Source organism: Scyliorhinus torazame, chromosome 1 (assembly GCF_047496885.1).
Source record: "Scyliorhinus torazame isolate Kashiwa2021f chromosome 1, sScyTor2.1, whole genome shotgun sequence".
In the NCBI taxonomy this organism is placed as follows: Eukaryota; Metazoa; Chordata; class Chondrichthyes; order Carcharhiniformes; family Scyliorhinidae; genus Scyliorhinus; species Scyliorhinus torazame.
The window spans coordinates 278,697,719-278,715,767 of NC_092707.1; the positions used below are offsets into that span (position 1 = coordinate 278,697,719).

The following is an 18,049-nucleotide window of genomic DNA, read 5'->3' on the forward strand; positions in this document are numbered from 1 at the left end:
ACATGGTTCCCCTGGAGAAGATCTCGGTTCAAAACACCACTGACTCGGCAAGTGATACACTGGTAACCTATACTGGTTCTGCATGCCCCGTTGCGGAATCAACAGTTTCTTGTCTTCTCAAATGATCTGCGTGTTTTCTCACTTTATCACTGCTGCCTCACAGCAGTAAGGATGGCCCCGGGTCACTGTCTCTGTGGAGTTTGCACATTCTCCCCCTGTCTGTGTGGATCTCACCCGCACAATCCAAAATGATTTTCTTTTTAATTTAAAGTACCCAATTCTTTTTTTTCCCAATTAAAGGAAATTTAGCATGGCCAATCCACCTACCCTGCACATCTTTGGGTTGTGGGGAGAGACCCACGCAAACACAGGGAGAATGTGCAAACTCCACGCGGATAGTGACCCGGGGCCGGGATGACACAACCCAAAATGATGTGCTGAACAGGTGGATTGGCCACGCTAAAAATTGTCCCTTAATTTAAAAAAAATGTTTTATCACTTTATGGCTCTGTAGGTTGATGACATAAGACTAGGCCCACAACAACCTTCTCCAGAATCCACTCTGGTCCTCCTGTCATGTGAGAGTACCCTTTAAGAAATGAGTGTTTAAGAAATGTACCTTTAAGAAATAGAGCTGCTCATGTCACTGGAGTGATGTCAGAGTGTGGGTGGAGCTGAGCTCCACTTCTGCTTTTTTAGTTTCAGTTTGAGAAAAGCTTGTGTGTGTCTGTGAGCTGCACTGCTGTTGATCTCTGCCATCCATAAACTATCTATGGATCATTTGGTGAATTCAGAAGAAGTATAAATGTTTTCAGTCCTCCTGTGCTCCTGTTTGGAGGTTTGTTAACTCTTTTGGATGTTAACAGAACAGCATATAGATTACTTAGTGTTGTATTCTTTGGGGGGTGTATTTGATTTACTGGTTGCTAAGATGTTCACTGTATGTTTTAAAAAGGTTAACTTGAGTTCACAGAATAAACATTGTTTTGTTTTTAAAAAACACTGGTCCATTTTCTGCTATACCATACCTGTAGAGTGGGCCGTGTGCTCCCCATACCACAATCTATTAAAAGTTGTGGGTCAGGTGAACTCCATGATACACTTTGGGGTTCTCTAAACCCTGGCCCATCACAATTGTGGGCTCGTCCGGGATAAAAGTCTATCTATTGGATTGGCTTAGTGAATTTAAAGACAGTGAGGGGTGAGCATGAGCATATTGTGGTTGCTTTTCAAGTGTGGTATTTTAGTTTAAGTGGGGAGTGTGTTGTGGACAATGGCTCTTTCAGAGGCTCAGAAGTTTTTGGGGTTGGAGACGGTTACACGCAGTACCTTACGGACAGAGACTAAAAGCAGACTGTTAGATTTGGCAAAAACATTGCAGTTAACATTACTTGACAAAATGCGAAAAGACGAGGTAATTATGGCGGTGGCTAAGCATTTAAAGTTGCCTGAGATACAGTTTGACTCATTAGAAATGGCAAAGATCCAGTTGCAGATTAAGCAACTTGAACATGAAAAAGAATTAAAGCAGCTTGAATACAAAAGAGATAGAGAGGAAAAAGAAAGAGAGAGAGGAAAAAGAAAAGGAGAGAGAAGAAAGGAGAAAAGAAAGAATAACCTGAGCAGAACAAAAAGAAAAAGAAAGGAAGATACAGATCAGGGAAAAAGATAAAGAGAGAGTTTGAACTTCATAAAATGGCCATTAAACAAAAGGGAAACGCACAGTTGGATGATAGTGATGAGGATAGTGAGAAAGAGCGTAGGCTTGGTGGTAATCTATTTAAATATGTCCAAGCATTGCCAAGGTTTGACGAGAAGGAAGTGAAAGCCTTTTTCATTTCATTTGAGAAGGTAGCTAAACAAATGAAATGGCCACAGGATATGAGGGTATTACTGATTCAAACAAAGCTCGTAGGTAGAGCAAGTGAAGTGTTTGCATCACTACCGGAGGAGGTATCTGGGACGTATGAGGAGGTGAAAAAATCCATCTTGGGTGCATATTAACTAGTGCCTGAAGCTTACAGACAAAGGTTTAGAAAGTTAAGGAAAGAATTAGGTCAAACATACATGAAAGGATCAAACAGAGTAATTTTGATAGGTGGATAAGGGCTTTGAAAATAGACCAAGCGTATGAAACTCTCAGAGAAATTATACTTTTGGAGGAATTTAAAAATTCAATTCCTGATGTAGTGAGAACTCATGTGGAAGAGCAGAGGGTTAAAACTGTGAGGTTAGCAGCAGAAATGGCAGATGATTATGAATTAGTTCATAAATCAAAGTTTGGTTTCTGACATCAGTTTCAGCCTGTGAGGGATAGAAACTGGGGATATGAGAAATACTCAAGTGGTAAAGGTAAAGGCGATCTGATGGGAGATAATAAGGAGAGTGTACCTCAGATTAAAAAAGACATCCAGGAGGGTGGAAAAGAAATGAAAAGTTTCAAATGTTTTCACTGTAATAAACTAGGCCATGTAAAGTCACAATGTTGGTGGTTGAAGAAAAGCACTGGGAAGGCTGGTGTGGTAAAACAGGATAAGGTTTGTTAAAGTGAAGCGAAGAAGGTGCAAAAGATTGTACAGCCTGATCAAGAGGTGATTGATAAGAAGGTGCCAGATATCTTTGAAGAATTTACTTGTGTGGGTAAAGTTTACTCACATGTATCAGGAGGAGCAGGTAAAGAAGTCACAGTTTTAAGAGATACGGGAGCTAGTCAATGGTTAATGGTAAGAGATGAGGAGTTATGTAGGTTGGGAAAAATGTTGCCAGAAAAGGTGGTCAAATGTGGAATTCAGGGTGAGAGGAGTAGTGTTCCATTATATAAGGTAAGGTTGGAAAGTCCAGTGAAGAGTGGTGAAGTGGTAGTAGGGGTGATAGATAAACTATCTTGTCCAGGAATACAGTTTATCTTGGGTAATGATATAGCTGGATCGCAGGTGGGAGTGATGCCTACTGTGGTTGAAAAGCCAGTGGAAAATCAGACAGCTGAAGTGTTGAAGGACGAATATCCTGGGATTTTTCCGGATTTAGTAGTAACAAGGTTGAAAAGTCACAGGTTAAGACAAGAGGAGAAATCAAAGAGTGACAGTGACGTGAAGTGCAATTGTCAGAAACGATTTTTGATCAGATGGTTGAAAAAGAACAAGAACAGTTGGCGGATGAGACGGATATTTTTAGTTCAGGAAAATTGGTGGAGTTACAACAAAAAGATATAGAAATAAAACGGATGTATCAGAAAGCATATACGGACGAGGAATCTGAGTGTATACCAGAGTGTTATTACCGTAAAAGTGATGTCTTGATGAGAAAATGGAGACCTTTACATATGCAAGCAGTTGAAAAGTGGGCAGACGTTCATCAAGTAGTATTGCCGGTAGGGTATAGAAAGGAGGTGTTGCGAGTTGCACATGAGGTACCAGTGGGAGGTCATTTGGGGATAAGGAAAACTCAAGCTAAAATCCAGAAACATTTTTATTGGCCTGGACTACATAAAGATGTAGTTAGATTTTGTCAATCATGTCACACATGTCAAGTGATAGGGAAACCTGAAACAGTGATAAAACCAGCGCCCTTATTACCCATTCCAGCATTTGAAAAACCTTTTACAAGGGTCCTAATTGATCGCGTAGGACCGCTTCCGAAAACAAAAAGTGGGAATCAATATCTTTTGACTATAATGGATGTCTCTACTAGGTTTCCAGATGCCATTCCAGTACGTAATATTACAGCTAAAAAGATTGTGGAGGAGTTACTTAAATTCTTTACGAGATATGGACTATCCACAGAAATACAATCGGATCAAGGATCAAATTTTACCTCAACGTTATTCAAAGAAGTTATGGATAGCTTAGGAATAAAACAATTTAAATCAACTGCGTACCATCCAGAATCGCAGGGATCGTTAGAAAGGTAGCATCAGACATTAAAGACAATGTTGAGGGCGTATTGTCAAGATTATCCAGAGGATTGGGATAAAGGAATTCCATTCGTTCTGTTTGCAATTCGGGATCCACCTAATGAGTCAACCAAATTTAGTCCCTTTGAAGTAATTTTTGGTCATGAGGGAAGAGGACCACTTAAATTGATTAAGGAAAAATTGGTGAGTGAGAAATCGGAAATTACATTATTGGATTACGTGTCAAATTTTAGGGAACGATTAAATAGAGCAGGTGAATTGGCTAGACAACATTTAAAAGTTGCACAAAATGTAATGAAACGGGTCGCGAACAAGAAATCCAAAGTTCGTAGTTTTGCCAGTGGGGATAAAGTTTTAGTATTGTTACCAGTGGTAGGTGAACTTTTAAAAGCAAGGTTTTGTGGACCGTATCAGATTGAAAGGAAATTAAGTAAGTTGAATTATGTGGTAAAAACACCAGAGAGAAGGAAAACTCACCGAGTGTGTTATGTGAATATGCTTAAAAGGTACTTTGAAAGGGAAGGAGAGAAAAAGGCGGAGGTTTTAATGATTCTAACTCAAAGTGACAAACCAAATGCAGATGCCTGTGAATTTGACATATCTCAAATTAAATTGGAAAATGAGGATGTTCTTAAAAATTGGGATAAATTGTTGAGTTACCTTCCAGAGGAAAAACGAACTGACCTGAAAGAGTTATTGATATCACATGGGCAAGTTTGTGGAGATAAATTGGGAAGTACTAAAATGGCTATACATGATGTAGATGTTGGAAATGCTGTTCCAATCAAACAACATCCATATCGACTTAACCCTTTAAAATTGGCACAGGATAACAAAGAGATTGAGAGTATGCTTAATATGGCATAATTGAAATGGGTTGCAGCCAATGGAGCTCACCCATAGTGATGGTACCTAAACCAGATGGTACCCAACGGTTGTGTGTGGACTATTGAAAGGTTAATGCAGTTACATGAATGGACTCTTATCCTATCCCACCAAACTGGATTTACTTAAAGGTTACTGGCAGGTACCTTTATCCGAAAGGGCGAAGGAGATTTCAGTTTTTGTGACTCCAGATGGTATATACCAATTCAAAGTTATGCCATTTTGGATTACCCAATTGTGCGGTATACATCGACGATCTGGTAATTTTCAGCCAGAAATGGAAAGACCATTTAAAACATCTGATGGAGGACTTCCGGTGGCTGCGCTGAGAAGAGGCTCCCGCCGCTCCGCGATTTTTCAGACTTTTTCTGGAGTTTCCCCGTGTTTCTCTCTTCCCGGGTTTCTTCGGCCTTTGGGGCATGAGGGACGGGCGTCGGGTCGGTTTGGAGCTGGTGAGGAACCCCGCGGGTGTGTCCAGCGGTCGGAGCGTGAGGCATCGACCCAGAGGTCGGATGCGTGGGCGGAGCTTGACACGAGGCGAGGCAATCGAGGTGGCAGGCCTCTTTCCAGAATGTGATGTAGAGGGGGACTAGAGCACACTGGGTGGCTCCCACTGAAAATGGATCTTTGAGGAGTTTGAAGTCTGGTCCCCGGGGGACGAGATTTCTTGACTTTGGAATTTTGGGGGAAAACATTTGTGAAAATAATTATTTAGTTATTTTCGGATTGAAGAAAGAAAGAAGAAATAATAAATCATTAAAGGATGTGAAAAGCAGCTAGGAAGAAGGAAGAAAACCCGGGTTCGCCGTTGAATGAAAAGACCAGCAAAAGCGCTGACAAGATGGAGGATGCCGGATCGCCTGGTGGGGCCGCACCACTTACGATGGAGAAGATGACCGAGGTGATGGCGGTGGAGCTGGAAAAGCAGTTTGCGAGGAACATGGAGGCTTTGAGGAAGGAGATTGGGGTCGCATTGAAGTCATTGGTGGATGAGGCAATCGCCCCGGTGAGGGTAGCTGTGGCAAAGACATCGGCCGAGGTGAGAGAGCAGGGCGAGAAGATGAAGCAAGTGGAGGAAGCCATATCGCAGCACAGCGACCAGCTCATCTCGATGGGGGATGTGCTGCGGAGAGTGGTGGAGGTCAACAGAGGACTCCAAGCAAAGCTCGAGGACTTGGAGAACCGCTCAAGACAGCACAATCTGAGAATTGTGGGCTTGCCCGAAGGGACAGAGGGCCCAAGGCCAACAGAGTACTTCGCTAAGAAGTTGCCGGAGCGGATGGGGGAGGGTGAGAACTCCTCCCAGTACGAGCTGGACCGAGCTCATCGGTCATTAAGGCCGAAGCCCAAGGTGAATGAGCCGCCAAGAGCAGTAATTATCTGCTTCCATAAGTACTGCATGAAGGAGAAGGTGTTAAGCTGGGTGAAGCAGAAGCGCGAGGTGCAGTGGGATGGTGCTGGAGTTCGGATCTATCAGGACTTGACGGTCGTGTTGGCAAAGAGACGAGCGGCGTTTGGGCGAGTGAAGGCGGCACTGTACAAAAAGGGAGTGCGATTTGGTATGGTTTACCCGGCGAAGCTGAGGGTAACATATAACGCCAAAGACTTTTATTTTGAGACAGCGGAGGCGGCTGAGGTGTTCGTGAGGGCAGAAGGCTTGGGACAGACGTGAGGAGCAGAACTAGAAGAGAGACTGTGGACTATGTGCCCTGGCGTGGCGGGGGGACTTGTTGGAATTCTTGACTCTTGAGAAGGTTAAGTTTGAACTGAGGGGAAGGATGGAGGGGTTCTACAATTCATGGGCATTATTCATCATGCACTTTCAAGAACTGGATAACATCGAACATTAGTTGGGGGTGGGTGGGTGGGATGCGGTGTGTGTTGATGGTGACTATGGGTGATTCCTGATTCCTTTTTGTCATTTGTTTATGTGAACTTGCGGGCTAATGTTTGGGGTTTGGGGGGAGGATGGGATCGTTGTTATTGATATGGGGATTGACATATTTGTTACTGATTATTGTTTGTTGTTGGTGGGTGTAAAATTGGGAGAAAATGTGAAAAAGGAGAATAAAAAATATTTTTAAATAAAGAAGACAAATGGAATGTTGTCCTTCATTGCTAGAGGGATGGAGTTTAAAAGCAGAGTGGTTATGTTGCAGCTGTATAGGGTGCTGGTGAGGCTACACCTGGAGTACTATTGATGCGCAATCAATTACACTCAAGACGAAGTGATTTCATAACTGAAGGTTTTAATCTACTAGAACCTGTTTCCCAGCAGCTTCGATACAGAAAGTGAAGGCTGCTGGGATGGCACCATCTCTTATACCCCACCTTCATGGTTCGGGTGCGCGTGGGGTTCCGGCGGGCGCCAGGTCCCGAAGGGAGACTGTATCTTGCATGCCGTCAGGGAACGCCACGTAGGCGTACTGGGGGTTAGCGTGCAGCAGGTGGACCTTCCCGACCAACGGGTCCGACTTGTGCGTCCGCACGTGCTGCCGAAGCAGGATGGGTCCGGTTGTCGCTAGCCAGGTTGGGAGCGAGGTCCCGGAGGAGGACTTCCTGGGAGACGTTCATGAGGTGTCTGATTTGTGGTTGTACAGAGCAGCGACCAGATGGCGTGGAGGGCCATCGGGAGGACTTCTTGCCAGTGGGAGACTGGGAGATCCTTGGACCGTAGGGCCAGGAGAACAGTCCTCCAGACCGTTCCGTTCTCCCTCTCTACCTGCCCGTTTCCCCGGGGGTTGTAACTGGTCGTCCTGCTCGAGGCGATGCCCTTCCTGAGCAGGAATTGACGCAGTTCGTCGCTCATAAAGGAGGACCCCCTATCACTGTGTATGTACGCGGGGAAACCGAACAGTGTAAAGATTGATGCGCGATCAATTACTCTCGAGACAAGGTGAGTCATAACTAATAGGCTTTAATCAGCTAGAACTGTTCCCAGCAGCTTCGATACAGAAAGTGAAGGCTGCTGGGACGGCATTGGTTCTTATACTCCGCCTCTCAGGGCGGAGCTATGCACATTAGCCAATGGTAGACTCCTAGGTCTAGCCAATGGTCATCCACCTCTCAGGTACTGCAATACCTGGTATTACCACAAAGATATCCTGGAGGGCCTTGATGACGGTGGTTGTGGTCATGTCTGGGCAGGGGATGCCGAAAGGAAACCGGGAGTACTCGTCAATCACGTTCAGGAAATACGTGTTGCGGTCGGTGGAGGGGAGAGGGCCTTTGAAATCCATGCTGAGGCGTTCAAAGGGATGGGAAGCCTTTATCAGGTGCTTCTATCTGGCCGATAGAAGTGCGGTTTGCACTCTGCGCAGATTTGGCAGTCCCTGGTGACTGACCTGACCTCCTCGATGGAGTAGGGAGGGTTGCGGGTCTTGACAAAATGGAAAAAGCGAGTGACCCCCGGGTGGCAGAGGTCTTCGTGGAGGGATCGGAGGCGGTCCACTTGTGCAGTGGCACAAGTGCCGCGGGACAGGGCATCAGGAGGCTCGTTTAGCTTCCCCGGACGGTACAAGATCTCGTAGTTGAAGGTGGAGAGTTCTATCCTCCACCGCAAGATCTTGTCGTTTTTAATCTTGCCCCGCTGTGCATTTTCGAACATGAAAGCAACCGACCGTTGGTCCGTGAGGAGAATGAATCTCCTGCCGGCTAGGTAATGCCTCCAATGTCTCGCAGCTTTTACTATGGCTTGTGCCTCTTTTTCGACCGAGGAATGACGAATTTCAGAAGCATGGAGGGTACGGGAGAAGAAAGCCACGGGCCTGCCCGCTTGCTTGAGGGTGGCTGCCAGAGCTACGTCGGACGCATCGCTCTTGACCTGGAAGGGGAGGGACTCGTCGATGGCGCGCATCGTGGCCTTTGCAATGTCTGCTTTGATGCGGCTGAAGGCCTAGCGGGACTCCGTCGACAGGGGGAAGGTTGTGGACTGGATTAGGGGTCGGGCTTTGTCTGCGTAGTTGGGGACCCACAGTGCATAATAGCTGAAGAACCCGAGGCAGCGCTTCAGGGACTTGGGGCAGTGAGGGAGGGGGAACTCCATAAGGGGGCGCATGCGCTCAGGGTCGGAGCCTATAACTCCACTTCACACTACGTAGCCTAGGATGGCTAGATGGTCGGTGCTAAACACGCATTTATCCTTATTGTATGTCAGATTAAGGATTTTCGCGGTCTGGAGAAATTTGCAGAGGTTGGTGTCGTGGTCCTGCTGGTCATGGCCGCAGATGGTGACGTTATCCAGATACGGGAACATTGCGCATAAGCCGTACCGGTCAACCATTCGGTCCATCTCTCGCTGGAAGACCGAGACCCCATTAGTGACACCAAAGGGAACTCTTAAAAAGTGATAGAGCCGCCCATCTGCTTCGAAGGCAGTGTACTTGCGGTCACTATTATGGAGGCGTAGCTGGTGGTAGGCGGACTTGAGATCCACCGTGGAGAAGACCTTGTATTGTGCAATCCTGTTTATCAGGTCGGCTATACGGGGAAGAGGGTACGCGTCCAGCTGCGTAAACCTGTTGATGATCTGGCTGTAGTCAATGACCATCTTATGCTTTTCCCCGGTCTTTACCACCACTACTTGAGCTCTCCAGGGACTGTTGCTTGCTTCGATGACCCCATTCCCCCAGCAGCCTTTGGACCTCTGACCTGATGAAGGTCCGGTCCTGGGCATTGTACCGCCTGCTCCTGGTGGCGGCGGGTTTGCAATCCGGGGTGAGGTTCGCAAACAGGGAAGGCGGATCGACCTGAAGGGTCGCGAGGCCGCAGACAGTAAGGGGAGGTATAGGGCCGCCGAATTTAAAGGTCAGGCTATGCAAATGGCATTGGAAGTCCAGCCCCAGGAGGGTAGCCGCGCAGAGGTGCGGCACGACATACAGGCGGAAATTGTCGAATTTCCTGCCTTGGACAGTGAGGTTCGCTAGGCAGAACCCCTTTATCTCCACCGAGTGTGACCCGGAGGCCAGGGAGATCCTTTGATTTACAGGGTGGGTTACAAGTGAACAGCGCCTTACTATGTCGGGGTGAACAAAGCTTTCCGTGCTCCCAGAGTCAATCAGGCAAGACGTCTCGTGGCCGTTGATGAAGACCGTTGTTGTAGCTGTTGCGAGTGTATGGGGTCGACTTTGGTCCAGTGTCACCCAGACCAGATGAAGCAATTGCGAGTTCTGATCGGGCAGCGTGTAGTCGGCCGTGCTGGGGGCCTGGGGCCCCATCCAAGATGGCGTCACCCATGGGTCGCACATGGTATCCGGGGATGAACAAGATGGCGGCAGCGATGGACAAAATGGCGGCACCCACCCGTCCAGCGTGGAGTCCGGGGGGCAAGATGGCCATGCCCGTGGGTCGCACGTGGCCCTAGGATAGGGGGGTGGCGGTGAGCGCTGGTCGGTCGGGGCCTGAAGGGGGGTTGCCACGGCGGTCCATAGTCGCTGCAGACCGCGGCCACGGCGCGGACCCCCACAAAGCGTCCCTTCTTGCCGCACCCTTTGCAGGTGGCGGTGCGGGCCGGGCAACGCGGGCGGGGATGATTCGCCTGCCTGCAGAAGAAACAGCGGGGCCCGGCGGCGTTAGCGGGCCGTCTCGTAGCGCAGGCCTGCGGGATCAGGGGGAAGGTCTGTGGGGCTGCCGCTGCAGGGTGCCACGCAGCCCAGGGGGCCGCCGCGCGGTCGGGCGCATAGGACTGCGCGTTTCTGTCGGCAACGTCCATGGACCCTGCCAGGGCCCGTGCCTCTCTAAGTCCGAGAATGTCCCTTTCTAGGAGTCTTCGGCGGATATCTGGGGAGCTCATACCTGCTACGAAAGCATCCCTGATTAAAAGTTCCGTGTGCTCGCTCCCCGAAACTTGCGGGCAGCCACAGTTTCGGCCCAGCACCAGTAGCGCCCGGTAGAAATCTTCCAACGATTCCTCGGGGCTTTGCCGTCTAGTCGCAAGCAGGTGACGAGCGTAGACCTGATTTACAGGCGGATATAATGTCCTTCTAGCAGTTCGATCGCGGCATCATAGTTCGCCGCCTCCTCGATAAGGGGGTAGATCCCAGGGCTGACCCTTGAGCGCAGGAGATGCATTTTCTGTCCTTCTGTGGGGGTGCCTCCGGCCGTCTCGAGGTAGCCTTTAAAGCACACCAGCCAGTGTTTAAAAATTGCAGCTAAGTTCTCCGCGTGGGGGCTGAGTTGAAGGCACTCCGGTTTGATTCGGAGATCCATCCTTCCAGCTTAAGTCTAGTAGATTAAATTGATGCGCAATCAATTACACTCAAGACAAAGTGATTTCATAACTGAAGGCTTTAATCTACTCGAACCTGTTCCCCAGCAGCTTCGATACAGAAGGTGAAGGCTACTGGGACGGCACCATCTCTTATACTCCGCCTTCAGGGCGGAGCTACGTAATACAGCCAATGATAGACTCCTGGGTCTAACCAATGGTCATCAGCCTCTCAGGTACCGCAATACCTGGTACTACCACAACTATGTACAGTTTTGATCTCCTTACTGAAGAAAGGATGTACTGGCACTGTAGGAGGTGCAGAGGAGATTCATTCGGTTGATTCCGGAGTTGACAGCATTAGTTTATGAGGCTAGATTAAGTAGACTGGGACTATACTCATTGGAATTTAGAAGAATGAGCGGGGATCTTACAGAAACAAATAAAATTATGAAGGGAATATATGGGATAGAAACAGGGACGTTGTTTCCACTGGCGGGTGAAACTAGAACTAGGGGGGCATGGCCTCAAAATAAGGGGAAGCAGATTTAGGAATGAGTTGAGGAGGAACCTCTTCACCCAAAGGATCATGAATCTGTGGAATTCCCTGCCCAGTGAAACAGTTGAGGCTACCTCGTGAAATGTTTTAAAGATTTTGAACAGTAAAGGAATAAAAGGTTACGGTCAGCGGGCAGGTAAGTGGAACTGAGTCCACAAAAAGATCAGCCATGATCTTATTGAATGGCGGAGCAGGCACGAGGGGCAGATAATTCTGCTCCTATTTCTTATGTTCTTATTTTTGGATTCACACGAGGTGATATGTTTGTGGGCCACAAATGGTGAGTAATATTACTTTCTGTTTGTCTTCTGCCGTGATTTCTTTGACAGTGAAAAATCATCGAAGCCTTTTATCATAATGGCTCCAATTTTCAACCTCCAGATCAAATGGATCAATTTTCCAGAGTAGTGGCTTTGCTATTCGACTGCAGTCAATCTTTTACCTTTTCAGGACCAATTTTCAGAGGTCACTCTATCCCCTTTCAATTTCAACAACTTTCCTGCAACTGGATTGATTTATTCTCATCACCAATGTTGTAGTGCGAGGCGAAGCGTCGAGGCAGTGCATTCCGTCTCCATAGGCTCCAGGAGTCTCACGTGGCCCGCGAAGGATCAACCTCTTAAACGGGTCACGGTACCACGCATGCACTATTAATTGATGTAATTCAAATATAAGCAAATTGAATTAAGAGGGTTGGCCATTATTGACATCTAAACTTTCTTAAGGGGATTGGGACTGACTATGAGTTGCTCTCAAGAGAGTTGACATGGACATGATGGGCCAAATGGTCTTCTGTGCTGTAAGTATTTTATGAAAATAGTAAAGGGGTTACAACAAAAGTTTAATATGGAAAAACAGAAATAGGAATGAAAACTTCCAACGTCTGTTGGGAGTCTTTTCAGGTAAGTCTCAATACAAACTTAAATAATCAGAAAATAGTTTAAATCGGCAAGATTTGAAATTAACTATTCAATATGTAAGATAGCATCTACTTAACAAAGTAACAAATTGTTTTTTTAAAATTAAAATTAACAGAAAAGAGGTGCGGTTTCATACCTGCGACTGAAGATCTCCTTTCTCTGCTATAAACTGGTAGTACTGATACAGATCGAAATGCATTACTTCACCATTGGAGCTAAGATTTTCAGCCCTTTCTGTCAATCTAACCTTTTCAGTTAGAATTTCTCCACTGAGGGCAACATTATCTGCCACTGTTTGTGTGTAAGAAACAAGAATTAACTAATTTATGAGATGGCATCCCGTTTGCTAATCTACAAGATGTACTAAAAGATATCGGAAAGCTAAAGCGTTTGCATGATTCATTTTAAAATTAAAAAATGACCAAACTGAAGGCTGCAAATTTTAATTTGTATCGGTAATCACAAATTTATACAGCAAGAAAGCCAATATCAAGAAATTATTAGGTGTGAGATTTAGGACTGAAGTCAATAAGAGAGCACTTGAATTCATGTTCAGCTCACCTCATGTACTTCAAAGCAATAATTAAAAGAATACACAAGTGTGTATGACCATCCTGCTGCCTGTGTCCTAATTTGCAAAAAGTCCAGTTCATCTTGAGCTTTTTGACCTACATTAGCTCCCAGTTTGGCTATGCCTTGAATTTAAAATTATTGTCCTTTGTTTTCAAATGACTCCAAGGCTTTGCCCCGCCCAATTTCTGTAATCTCTTCCCATAATATGCGGAGCGAAGTTTGTTATTCTTTGACAAAGTACTTTTTCAGTTCTTCATCTCTTTCTTTCCTATAGAGATGTGAGTGGGTGACATCCCACCCATTACTAACTGTGCCAGGTGACATGTCATAACAATAAATACAATCTATTTTTGAAACATCTGGAACACTGAAAGGCAAATTCCCAGATTATTGTAGCATTCTTAAATTTAATTCAACAAAGGAAATTTTGGATAGATAACTTCTGCTTCTTGAAGGGCAACCAACATTTTTCCTATTCAGATTCAAAGATGATTACCGTATTTTGCTGCAGTTCGGTAATGAACGAGAGCTGCCTCACAGTGCTGTGGCAGATTAATACCATTAAGATACCTGTAGCCCTGTTGAAAGAGAAATCATTATATTCAACTATGTGCTTAAAAATTAGTAGGTATTGATGATTCAATGCAACTACACAAATGTAAATTATACAATTAATGCACCTACCAAAATCATATGTGCGACAAAGTTTCCACCCAATGCAGCAAATGTATAATACACCAGTGCCTGAAAAATATTTACAGCAAAGATTCTTCTTCATACAAAATATGAACCGACTATCTAGCCTCAATGTTAACAAAATAATTATATTGCACTTAGTATGACACAGTGAGATTCACAAAAATAGGTTAAGGAAGACTTCCGATAGCACCTATAGTGGTAGCACACAGGGCAGCTCCTGCCTGAAGGCATAAAAAAGAGCTCTTTTTACTCGAAAGCAGGAGTAACATTGACAGAAAAATGTAACTGAAGATTGGAGGAGAGCCCCCCCCCCCTCCCACCCCGGAGTGTGGCATGTCTGCTGGTGACCAAACCCAGGAGAAGGTGAAAGACCTGGCCAAGGAGTTGGAAGAGATCTGTGGCGCAGCAGCTATTGGAAAGATGACGGAGGGGGAAGGATCAGTATAGGTTGGAAGGCCCCAGGTGGAACAATTAATGGCTTTCACCAGGGAAGAGTGCCGTCAGCAAAGGAAAGAGGTGCAGGAGGACAGATTGAAGGTCATCGAAGGGGCTGTGGCACCCCTGAAGGATGCGATGGAAAGGGTCGGAAAGTGTTTGGAGGCACAGGGGTCGCAGATCCGAGAGAAGGAGAGGGTGATGTTGGAACATAGCAATCAGGTGGTGGCATTGGAGGTGGAGGTGGGGCTCTTCAGAGACCTTTGCAAGATGCTGAGATCAAAGGTGGAAGAGCAAGAGAATAGGTCGAGAAGGCAGAACCTGCGCATGGTCGGCCTGCCTGAAGGAGTGGAAGGCACAAGAGCCACTAGGTACGTTTCGAGGATGCTGCTGGGCTGGTTGGTGGACGGGGTGCTGGACAAGGCCCCTGAGGTGGATAGAGTGCACAGTTCTCTGAGGCAGAAGCCAAGAGCTGGGAAGCCGCAATGGGTGGTGATCAAAAGGCTCCACAAGTTTGTGGAAAAAGAGAAGATCCTGCAGTGGGCCAGGGAGAAGTGGAACTTCGAATGGGAGGGGAACAAGGTCAGAATATACACGGACATTGGAGCTGACCTGGCAAAATGGCTGCTGTGTTCAACAGGTGCTTAGGTTTGTGGTGCTCTACCCGGCGAAACTGCGGGTGACTTATGAGGGCCGGGAATATTATTTTGAGACCCCAGAAGCGGCCAATGACTTTATCAAGGAGCAGAAACTGGGGGAGAACTGAACTTTATTGGGAGATGGAGGTGCTGGCACTTTGGAGTAATGGAAGCTACGGATAGAGTGCGGGTTGGAGGGAGGTTTTTTCTTCTTTTTGTCCCAGGTGCAGGGTTTTCGACAATGGGGTGAAAGATTTGTAAGGGGGAGGGTGGCTTTGGGAGAGGTGACTGTGGTCTGAGATGTGTCTTTGTTTGGGTGGGGGAGGGGGAGGTTTGCAGGGAGCCTTTTGCACAGAACAAAGAGGTGAGGGTGGGGGAGGGGTGGGGAGGGTCAGTAGCTGGAACCTTTGGCAGGAGTTGCCACGCTCACAGGTAATGCTGGTGAACGGATGCGAGGTGGGGGAGATAGATGCGAGGGATGGTGCGATGTGGCAGGGGTGGAGAAGAAGCATGATCAGGGACGACGAAGGGAGCCATCTTGGATGGGCCCGGTACAGGGCGAAATTAGAAGTGGCAGATCCGAAAGTGGAGGATGACGGAGGTAGAGGGGAATGGAGTTGAATGCTCTTGTTAAGGCTGATAACATGGAACATGCGAGGGCTCAATGGAACGGTGAGAAAATCTCAGGTTTTCATGCACCTCACGAGTTTAAAGGCAGAGATGGTCTTTCTGCAGGAGACGGACCTCTGTGTGAAGGACCAAGTTAGGTTGAGAAAGGGATTGGTGGATCAGGATTCCTCTCGGGGTTTGACTCAAAGCCGTGGGGGGGAGGGGGGGCGGTGACAACCTTGATGAGCAAGAAGACGGGATTTGTGAGTGCAAAGGAAGTGAGGGACCCGGGCGGGAGATATGCGATGGTGAGCGGGGTTTTGGAGGGGGTGCTGGTGGTGTTGGTGAATGTATATGCACCGATTTGGGATGATGCAGAGTTTATGAGGGGGTTGCTGGCAGCGATCATGGACTTGGCCACGCACTAGTTGATCATGGGAGAAGATTTTAATTGTGTTCTAGAGCCAAGGGTGGATAGGTCGAGCCCCAGGTCATTGGGAAGGATAGGAAGGGCAAAGGAGCTGGGAGGGTTCATGGAAAAGATGGGTATGGTGGAGCTTTGAGAACCAAGGGGAAAGGGAGTACTCCTTTTTCTCACAAGTCTACAGGGTGTACTCCAGAATTGACTTTATTGTGGTGATCCGGGAAGTGTTGGTAGGGATGGAGGGGGCAGAGTAGGCGGGGATTGTAATTTTGGGACCATGCTTGAGATTCGGCTTAGATTGGGACGTGAGCAGAGGCCTGGATGGAGGCTTGATTGGGGTTGTTAACTGACTGAGGGTTCTGTGATAAGGTGCGGTCGGTGATTAAAGACTACGTAGAGTTGAACCAGAACGGGAAGGTGTCGGCGGTCACATTTTGGGAGGCACTGAAAATGGTGGTTCAAAGGGAGATTATCTCGTTCAAGGCACATGAGGATAAGAAAAAGAGGGGGGGAGTATGGGTGCTTAATGAACAAAATAGCCAAAGTAGATAGGGTGTATTTGAGAGTGCCCACCACGGAGGAATTGGCAAGAAGGGAAATGTTGCAGGGGCAATTAGGTTGACGATGGGGAGGGCGGTGGGGCAGCTGGTTTGGGCAAGGGGGTGCAGTACGAGTACAGGGAGAAGGCAAGTCGAATGCTAGCATGTCAACTACGGAGGCAGGCGGCACCCAGGGAAATAGTGAGGGTATGGACAGAGACAGGGGAGGTGGTGATGGAGCCGGGGAGGATGAGATGTTTTGGGAATACTATAAGGACCTGCACAGAGCGGATCTGGGGAGTGAAAAAGGGGACATGTGGTGGTTTTTGGATGGGCTGGAGTTTCTGCAGTTGGAGGAAGAAAAGAGGCAGGCGCTAGAGGAGGCTTTGGGGCTGAGGGAGGTATTGGAAAATATAAGGGGTATGAAGTCAGGAAAGGCCCCGGGGCCCGATGGTTACCCGGCGGAATTTTATAAGGAGTTTGCAACGGACCTGGCACCACATCTGTTGAGAGCGTTTAGTGAGGCGTTGGAGAAGGAGGAGCTGCCGAAGACAATGGCACAGACAATGATGACATTGATATCAAAGAAGGGGAAGGAACCTTTAGAGAGTGGTTCGCACAGGTTCATATCATTGTTAAACAAGATGTAAAAGTGCTGGTTAAACTGGTGGCAGGGAGGATGGAAGGTTGTGCCCCAGGGGTGGTCACAGAGGACCAGACAGGCTTCGTAAAGGGCAGACAGCTCGCCAGTAATACAAGGAGGTTGTTAAATGTGATCATCACTCCGTCGAGAGGTCGGGTAGTGGAGAGAGTGGTGTCCATTGATGCGGAGAAGGCATTTGACCGGGTGGAGTGGCTGTATTTATTTCAGGTTCTGGGAAAGTTCAGTTTTGGGCCGAAGTTTGTGGCATGGGTGCGCCTGTTATATGTGGCACCACTAACAAGTGCAACGATATGGGCTCACAAAACTTTGGGTTACACAGGGGAACAAGGCAGGGGTGCCTGCTGTCGCCACTGCTGTTCGCGCAAGCTATAGAGCCTCTGGCATGGCCCTTAGGGGGTTGGTAGAGTGGCAAGGGATTACGAGGGGGAGCAGGGAGCATCGGGTGTCGCTATATGCGGATGACCTGTTACTGTACTTGTCGGACCTGCTGGAGAGCATGGGAAGGATTATGTGCCTACTAGGGAAATTCGGGGTGTTCTCAAGATACAAGTTGAACATAGGGAAAATGAAAGTGTTCCCGGTGAATGAGATAGGGGTTACCATTTAAAGTAGCCAGAGGAAGATTTAGATATCTGGGGATTCAGGTAACGGGAGAGTGGGTGACACTGCATAAATGGAATTTAACAAAGCTGGTGGAGGAGGTTAGGTAGGATCTGAAGAGGTGGGACATGTTGCATCTGACTCTGGCAGGGAGGGTCCAAGTGGTGAAGATGAATGTCCTGCCAAGGTTTCTATTCATATTCCGGACGCTTCCGATTTTTGTACCAAAGCCTTTTTCCGGAGGCTGGATATGATTATCTTAGAGTTTGTGTGGGCAGTGAAGGTACCAAGTGTCATGAGAACCCTGTTACAGAGGCATTGCCAAACCTGCTGCATTATTATTGGGTGGCGAACATGAAGAAAGTGAGGTGGTGGGAAGAAGAGAG

At 47.4% G+C, this 18,049-nt stretch overlaps 1 protein-coding gene across 1 annotated transcript in view; it reads right to left on the minus strand.

The window, feature by feature from the left end:
- The window catches only part of LOC140421748 (protein sel-1 homolog 1-like), a 126,090-nt gene that overhangs the window by 53,080 nt on the left and 54,961 nt on the right, over positions 1 to 18,049 (minus strand). Inside the window, exons 5-7 of the mRNA XM_072506603.1 lie at positions 13,740 to 13,799; positions 13,552 to 13,633; positions 12,619 to 12,773 (exon numbers count right to left, since the gene is read on the minus strand). Of these exons, the coding sequence (XP_072362704.1) occupies positions 12,619 to 12,773; positions 13,552 to 13,633; positions 13,740 to 13,799 (297 nt within the window). The remainder of the gene's footprint in view (positions 1 to 12,618; positions 12,774 to 13,551; positions 13,634 to 13,739; positions 13,800 to 18,049) is intronic.